Source organism: Petaurus breviceps, unplaced genomic scaffold (assembly GCF_028583685.1).
Source record: "Petaurus breviceps papuanus isolate PSGF00001 unplaced genomic scaffold, PetGlider_PUasm1.0 154, whole genome shotgun sequence".
NCBI lineage: Eukaryota > Metazoa > Chordata > Mammalia > Diprotodontia > Petauridae > Petaurus > Petaurus breviceps.
In genome coordinates, this window is record NW_027185715.1 from 233709 (window position 1) to 242391 (window position 8683).

At 48.1% G+C, this 8683-nt stretch overlaps 1 protein-coding gene across 2 annotated transcripts; it reads left to right on the top strand.

Moving 5' to 3' along the window:
• The first annotated feature begins 59 nt into the window (after nt 1-59).
• CDK2 (cyclin dependent kinase 2) lies at nt 60-7462 on the top strand. 2 transcript variants are annotated; one of them, XM_069078987.1, is made up of 8 exons: nt 60-432; nt 1254-1331; nt 1507-1627; nt 2274-2444; nt 3965-4066; nt 5034-5189; nt 5483-5686; nt 6046-7462. In XM_069078987.1, exons 1-8 carry the CDS (start codon nt 317-319, stop codon nt 6148-6150), a joined length of 1053 nt encoding a protein of 350 aa, XP_068935088.1. In that variant the 5' UTR covers nt 60-316; the 3' UTR covers nt 6151-7462. The 2 variants fall into 2 exon arrangements, with proteins under 2 accessions (XP_068935088.1, XP_068935097.1); XM_069078996.1 differs by lacking the exon at nt 5034-5189 and having other exon boundaries at nt 61-432.
• Nucleotides 7463-8683: the final 1221 nt, after the last annotated feature.

The following is an 8683-nucleotide window of genomic DNA, read 5'->3' on the forward strand; positions in this document are numbered from 1 at the left end:
GTTCTCAGCCCCACCCCCGTGATGACGTAAACCAATAAGACACTCTGGGGGCGGAGCGAGTGAAACGCGGGAAGCTGGGGCGGGGCTTCTGGAGGAGGCCGGGCGCGGGAGGGGGGGAGGCGGCAACATTGTTGCAAGTTGAAGAAACTGACTGACAAGGGGCAAAGGATACACTGCGTTCCATCCGGGCTCGGGCCACCGCGCCGGCCCCCTGCCCCCTAACTCTGTTCCTAGAGCCAGGCTCCTCTTCTCACGATTCCCACCCGTTCCCAAGTTCCCACTCCTGGGCCGTGCCGGCCCCGCTCCCCGGCTCTCCATGGATAATTTCCAAAAGGTGGAGAAGATCGGAGAGGGCACTTACGGGGTGGTGTATAAGGCGAAGAACAAGGTGACTGGTGAAGTGGTAGCTCTCAAGAAAATCCGTCTGGACACGTGAGTGGCCCCCTCCTACCCTCCACCTCACCTCCTCGAGGGTTCCTGGAATGTCCCCATCCTAAATAGGGGTCGGCGGGACCGGAAGATGGAGGGGCAATTTCTTTTGGAGTGGGGTTCTGGGTTTTGGGGGGGACCGGGTAGCGTGGCTTCCTGGGTGGTGTGTTGGGAGGGGTCTCAGCCCCAGTTGAAGGAAGCTTAGAATGTGGAAAGCCCCTTCCTAAAATTGCCTGTGACAATGCCCCAAATGTGTAGGGATTAATTCAAGGAGAGGGAGAAAACCTCCAGAATGGCATGTGGGACCCAATGGAGTTGGATTTTGTAGGAAGTAAAGAGGAAGAGGGGTGGCAGAGAGACCCCAACTGGTGGGAAGCAGCTGCCAACAGGTCTTTCCCCTCTTCCCTACCTTAGAATTCTCCCTGTTCTTTCAAAAGAATGGCAGTTAAACCTTCACTGGCCTACTGGGGGAGGTTAGGATCACCCCCTCAAACCTTTTCCCCATTGCCCGAACTTGCCTCAGTTTCCCACAGTGTAAGAGAGTTAGATAGAGGCCTCACTTCCTAGCACCTTATTGTACTCTGGTGGGAGGGAGGAAATGGTGGCTTTTATGTGTCCAAAAGCCACTCCCTGGCCTGTGAGCCCCACCCTGCATGGGCAGGAGTAGTTTGTAGGTTTGCATTCTCTTTAGTCTCTTCCCCACCTTCTTTTCAGAGATGCTTGGAAGGGCCTCGGTTAGCAAATGGGATCTAATTAGGGAGATTGGGCTCTGGGGAGGGACCTTCTTGCTAAACTCCCATCTCTGCTCCCCCATCCTCTCCAAGTGAGACAGAGGGCGTCCCCAGTACTGCCATTCGAGAGATCTCTCTACTCAAGGAACTTAATCACCCCAACATTGTCAAGTAAGTATGTCTTTGAGGAGGCTCTGATATGTTGATGTGTTCATCTCCACAGAATGGGCCACTGATTCCCCCATCTCTTCTCATAGTAATATAAAACTGTTTTTAGCACATCAGTATCAATGATCCCTTTTCCTCCCCCCCCCCCACTTTGGTCACCCTGACCTCTCTTCTATAGGCTGCTGGATGTTATCCATACAGAAAACAAACTCTACCTGGTTTTTGAATTTCTGCATCAGGATCTCAAGAAGTTCATGGATGCATCTGCACTCACAGGCATCCCTTTGCCCCTCATTAAGGTAACTTGCCTTTTCCTCTTCTGGCCTTTGAGTCTTTCTCTCTCTCTCTCTTTTTAACAATAACAACCTGAATATATGTCCCCATATTCCTTGTGTTCAGGGCAAATAGGGGATTCTACCTTCAGTAATGGGTTTAAAACACAAAGTATTTTACAGGTAATTCAGGTTCCTCTCCCCCCCCCCCATCTCATTTGTGCTTTATTTTGTAGGCCATTAATTAGGGCTGGGGTAGGCTCAGCTGGGCTAGGCTAGGCTAGGGTAGGCTGGGCTGGGCTGGGCTGGGCTGGGCTGGGCTGAGGAACCAAAAAAGTTGCAACTACACTGAGTCAACTCCTTATTAACTGCTCAAGTAGATGGTGGTGGGAGAGTTTTAGAGGAGGTAGACCAGCTCATTTAGCTGAAAGTCTGTAGTTTATTCATCCCATCTTCTGACATGAAAGCATCATGAGTGCCTTCTTGGGAGGGACAATGGCTGCATTTGAAGGATTGGGCTTTGGATTCCTCCTAGGAAGCTATTTTCAGTGTATCAGTTAAAAAAACAAACAAACCATTTCATTGAACATCAACTGTGTACAAGGCACCATAAGGAAGGAGAGCTGAATCCTCTCATGCTATTCTTTCTTCTTCCATATTCTTCTCTTGCCAGAGCTACCTGTTTCAGCTTCTCCAGGGTCTAGCCTTCTGCCACTCTCACAGAGTCCTCCATCGAGACCTCAAACCACAGAACCTTCTCATCAATGCTGAAGGCTCCATCAAGCTGGCTGACTTTGGACTAGCCAGGGCCTTTGGAGTACCTGTTCGTACCTACACCCATGAGGTAAGAGCCCCATCCCCTGTGTTCCCCTCTGATGATCTTCTTTTATGTACTTCTCAGGAGTCATTATATGCCCTTTACTAAGTCACTAAAATTTACTTAGAACCTACTATTTTCTTGACACTATGCTGGGGATAGAAACATGCAACAGCCTCTGCCCTCAAGGAGTTTACATTTTATTGAGGGAGACAACATGTACATAAAGAAATATATAGAAAATAAATAAGAGGTAATTTTTTTGAGGGGGAAGGACACTAGTAGGTGGGAAGATCAGGAAAGGTTTTTGTCACTTCAGTAGAGTTTTGAAGGAAACAAAGGAGGATTCCAAGAGGTGGAGGTGAGTGGGAGGGCATTCCCTACATGGGGGACAGGTATTGCAAAGATCATATGTCATGTGTTAAGAACAGTATGAAGGCAAATACAGGAAATAATTTTAATAAGATTAGAGGTAATAAGGTAAGCTGGGACCAGGTGTAGAGGGCTTTAAAAGCAAAACAGAAGAGATCATATGTGATCCAGAGTTAGTAAGTAGCCACTGCAGTCTGAATAGGAGAGCATACTGTAGATTATCTCATTCGAGGGAAGAAAGGTCCCACAGCTGTCAGAGGTAGGTGCCTATTATCCTAATTTTACATCTGAGGAAACTGAGGCAAACAAAGGTCAAATAACTTGTCCAGTGTCATATAGCCAGTAAGCATCTGAGGATGGATTTGAACTCAGGTCTTCTTCTCGACTGAAGGCCTAAGCACCCACTGTGCCACCAGCACACTTATGTCTAAAGTGACATAGTAAGACTTGGGCTTTAGCAACCATATAGGGAATGGATTTGAATGAAAAGGGACTTGAGGCAGGGAGACCAAGGAGGAGGCTATTTCAATAGTATTGGCAAAAAAGTTTATGGGGACCTGAACTGAAGTGGTGGCTAAGTGGAGGGATGGGAGAGATACTGTAGATTTGGCAGTAATAAGAGGTGACAACTGATCAAATATGGGGGGTGAGAGTGAGAAGGGAAGGGTGATGTTGAGGTTGTAAGTATGGGTTATTGGAAGGAAGGAGATAGAAATAGTTTGGGGAGGAGCTAAATTTGGGGGATTTGGAGATGGCCTCTATAAAATGGAAAATCAAATGGAAAATGTTGGTGGACCATAAAGTAGAATATAGAAGTCATCTATTATCATGTTGTATAGTATGCTAGAGCATATTATAATGGACACTAATAATAATTATTGTCTGACACTTCAGGAAGGTCTCAGGATTTAGTCTCATTGCTTGTGGAATCAGATTAACCAGAGGCAAAACTGGGATAGTTGGATAGAAGCACATAAAACAAATTGCACGGCAAGGATAAGGACCAAGTGTTAGGCTGACTTGAGGTTGGAAAAGATTATTAGGGGGAAATCAGTGGGAGGGACAAGCTGGAAAGAGGAAAAGCTCTTCTAAAGTTTGGAGTTTTTAGAGAATGGTGTCTTTAGGCTTGGATTTCCCTACTATTTAAACATTGCCAATCTTCCCATTCTATTCAGGTGGTGACCCTGTGGTATCGAGCCCCAGAAATTCTCTTGGGTTGTAAATACTACTCAACAGCTGTAGATATATGGAGCCTGGGTTGTATCTTTGCAGAGATGGTATGTCGAAGACCTGACCCCCAGTCCTCACCAATCCCCTACCTTCCCACTCCCTCCACCACACACATACATCCCCTTCTCCCTCATGGCATGAGAACACTTAAGAACTGCCACACTGGTTGAGACCTCTGCTCCATCCATCCCTGCATTAGTTTCTGATGGCAAGGGAAGTATTTGGAAGTGGGAGGGGCGGGTGGGTATGCTTTTCTTCCCTGATAGTGACAGGCAGGATAGTCCCCTGACCAAAGCCTCATTTCTTTGGCTTTAGTCCTGTCATCATTCATTTACAGAGAAACCTATTTTTCTAGCTATTTCATGCTCTCTAAAAGTTTACTACCTGCTATGGGAAGTAGTATTTCCTGTACTGAGCCAAAAGTTTCCTCCTTCAGCTTCTTAGGGTACCACTCCTGGTTCTAATAGCACAGAGTTTAAGGAGCTTTATACTGTTTTTTATTTTGTAGACTTTGAGCATATGCTCTCAACTTTTGACTTTACCAATAGAAGATTCTTAATATTTTTAGTCATGTGGGAGCCCCTCCCCCATCCCCTTGATTCTTAAATTATTCTTCTGAATCTTCTCCAGTTTCAATGATAATCTCTCTTGAGGTGCAGTGACCCTGTATTCCAGGTACAGATGTACCATGATTTTGGACCAGGGTAGGATTAATGTTTTCTCTTTTGTTGCCACTACCTTCCCTGACAACTCCTAGCCTTTTGTAGGCCTTTTTGGCGCAAGCAACACATTGGCCCAGTCTCTTCAAATCAGCAACAAATATTTATTGAGAGCTTTATTCCCAGGTCTCTTTCCTGGACCTTGAAGGTCAATTGATCCAATCCCCCTCATTTTATAGATGAGAAAACAGCTAAGGGCTCAGAACCCATCATCTTAAAAATATAGTATGGGTTATTTGTCCCTTAATGCATTACCTTACACTTGCCCATATTCCTGTTTCAATCAATCAACAAGGATTTATTAAGCACCTACTGTGTGCCCAGCACTGTGCTAGGTGCTGTGGGGGATAACAGAAGAAGTGGAAGACACAGTCCCTGCCCTCTGTACTCCTATCTAGAAGTGGCTGCATCACAAGGAGGGGGGATGACTTCAGTGCCCACCCCACACCCCGTGAGTGGCTTGGGATCCCCTTGCTGCACATCAGTGGCCCCCACTCACCCCTCCCCAACCCCCCCACCCCAGCCTAGGGGGATCTGAAAAGCCATGGTTGGGGGAGGGAAGGAGGAGGTGTGGAGATAATAAAGGGGCTTTATTGTCTCAGGCTCAAGTGTGACTGACCCCGTGAAGGGCCCTGGGGGGAGTCATGGGGTCCCATTGACCTTTCACTGCCTGTGGGAACTTCTACTCTATGTGTAGGGAGGGGTTCACCTACGTCACCCCTGTCCCCCTCTTCTACTTTCTAGATTACCCGTAGGGCTTTATTCCCTGGAGACTCTGAAATTGACCAGCTGTTCAGGATCTTTCGGACACTGGGGACACCAGATGAGGTAGCTTGGCCAGGAGTGACCTCCATGCCGGATTATAAACCCAGCTTCCCCAAGTGGGCACGACAGGATTTCAGTAAGGTGGTGCCTCCGCTAGATGAAGATGGACGGAGCTTGCTATCGGTAAGCTAGGAAGGAGGGTACCTCCCAATCCCAGAATGTATCCTCCCCCACCCCCAACCCAACCCACACTGCCTCATCTGGAGAGTCAGGAAGAGGTCAGGTCCCTTGGACTCAAAGGTCTTACAATTTCCTAAAGAAGAGGCTTCTGTGCCTCATCTTTCTATGGTAGTTTCTGGGGTTGCCCAGCAAAGCTTTTAAGGAATAGAGGTTGAAGCTGAGTCATATGGTATAATGAATTGCAAAAATGGCCCATTTGTATAAAGGATGGAAGGTGGGTGGGATGGTATTTTAGTAGCTTGTCCCTCACCCCTCCACACATAGAAATCGATCTTAATAATAATTTCCTTTTTTTCCTCCAGCAAATGCTGCACTATGACCCTAACAAGCGTGTTTCAGCCAAGGCAGCTCTAACTCATCCCTTCTTCCTGGATGTTACTAAGCCTGTACCCCACTTGCGACTCTGAGCCATGCTGTGCCCCTACCCCCCCCAATCCTATCCTCACCTTCTAGGGTAGACCAGCCCTGGCCTGGCTTCAGGGCTGTTTGAACTTAGATAAGGGTCGGGGAGAGCCAATTTGGCTGCCCCAAACTCTCAACTTACCTTCTCACTTTTCCCCACTCTACCTATTTTTGGGATAGCTGGGGATTGGGAGGGGTAGGAAATGAAAGGGAGATTCAGTATTCAATGCACTTAAGCCAACATCTGCCTTCCACTGCCCCCTTCTAGGGCATGAGCAGTGAGACAGACCCTGAAGCCTCAGCTCCTGATCTATGCTGAAGGGGATGGACAAAAGACAGGACCTCAGGGCTCCCCACTGTCTGACAAACCACCCCCTACCTAGGACTTCTGTCTGGTGATGATTGTCTCCTGAGTTTGGGAGTGACACATAGGATTTTCAGCATACCCCTCCCATCCTCCTGCTGCTACTGTTTATATAGGACCTACTATAAGCAGAGGGCTAGGTGGGAAGCTTTGAAAGAACATTCCACAAAGGCCCCTTTTAAATAATTGTGTATTTTTTTTTTTTGGTGTGTGTGTATGTGTGTGCTTTTCCTTGTGAATTTTTTAAAAAGAAAATTAGATAAAACCAGATTTTGTACCCCAGAATGCTCATCTTCCCTCACAGGCTGGAGGAATAAAAAACCCAGTCCCAGTAAGTGCTGCCACAGAACTAATTAGCCCCAGCTCCCTTGTCTGCCACCCCTCTGTCCATTTGGCAGAAACTGAACTTGGGATGAAGGACAGGAACAAAGGGAGAAGGGAAGGAGAATTGTTCTTCATTCTGATCCATGACTACTGCACTGCTGCCTTAGAAGGGTGGGAGGTGTTTGATTTTTCCATCCTTTTTGGAATTGGCCTCTAGTTTCTTTCAGTTAACTATTGAGCATTTCTGCCTCCTGTTCTCCAATGAAGGAAACTAAAAACTGGGGCCAGGGGTTAGGGTTAAAAGTAATTTTGAGAATGCCTGACACTTTTCAAAGGGAAGGTTGTGACTGGGCAATGGGAATGCCAGAGAATATTTGTTTAAAAGAAGGAAGGACAATACTATTTATATTCCAGGTTGTACTAGTTTTTTTTTTGTTTGTGTTGTTTTTTTTTAATCGGGGAGGAATTTTGCTGCCATGTGCACCTTTAGGGTTTTGTAAGGGAAATCTTAAAAATTTTTGTCTTCCTATGGTCTTATGTGTCCTCATTCCCTACCCCCCACAACCAATCCCTGTTAATGTTATTTGTAATTTAGTTTGTAATTCATTAAAACAAAGTTCCTAGTTTTATAGCCTGCTTCTTTCGTCCTGGGGATTCGGGGAAATGGAGGGGCAGAGTCTAGTGATGGGTGAGGTCTTGGGTTTTCCTCTTAACAGACCTCGGCAGGGGCTGGACCTCCGACATAAATGACCGGAGTCACGCTGCGCCAGAGAGAAGCTCTGGAAGCTGGCGGGAGGAAGCCGGAACGGGGCGCAGTTCTTCCCGCCTTGCCCCGCCTGCTGTAAGTTGGGTCACACACACCATGGAGTCCGGCCCCTCCGACCCGCAGATATACTGCACCTGTAACTCCCTACCCTTTAAGCCCCAGGATGACCCCTCTCCACATTGGGGACCCGTCAAATGGCAGGTATCAAGCAAGAGGTCATGACCTTTGCCTCGACCCCCGGAAGTGAACGTTCCCTCTATCTTCATTCCCCTCCCCCTTCCCCTGTCTAATCCAGTGAGAGGATACTTCTAGGTAAGAAATACCTAGTGTTGATCTGCAAATTTCTCTCGGGAGGTACTACCTGGTATCAACCCCAAACTTGGGGGTCGAAGGTTAACATAAGGCTTCCTTTTTTGCCCCGCCTCGTTTGCCAATCAAACTCTAATTCGCGATACGATTGGTTAATTCTCTGCCATGCTCCTCCCCCCATTGCTCACCTGATTAGATGTTTATGAGTCTAAAGGAGGAGGTGGGGGTTCGTTGGGTGTCGGGATTCCATTGGTCGCTACAGACGTCTGTTAACAGCGCACCGCCCCCTACCTCGGAAACTTCAGTCTTTAATGGCTGCTCATTTGCATGGCGCTTCGTTGTCTATTGGTTGCGTGCTTCGTCCGTCAGGTCTCTCCCTCTTATCCGTTAGCGACAATGCCGGAAGAACCCACCTCCCCAAAGACGATTGGCGAATGTGTCGACGTAAGCCCCACCTCCGGCGGTGGGTGGGGGAAGCTGCTATTGGTCGAGGCCGCCGCCCCAGGGTGAGGAGAAGGAGGAGGAGAAGGGTTTGGTTGACTTGCAGCTGTTTGTCTGTTCGACACAGGCTCGGGCCCGATTGGGTAGACGGAGGCTTAGGTACTGGGGCTGGTGGAGCCGGAGGGGCTGGGGCGGAAGGAGGCGCCGGTGAACTGGGAAGGAGGGAGGCCCTTCTTTGCGGGTGGTAAGGGGACCGGGCTTCGGCGCCCTCTGGGGCCAGAGAGGGAGTGGGGATGAAGGGGGCAGGGATGGGCAGGCCTAACGGGGAGCTCTT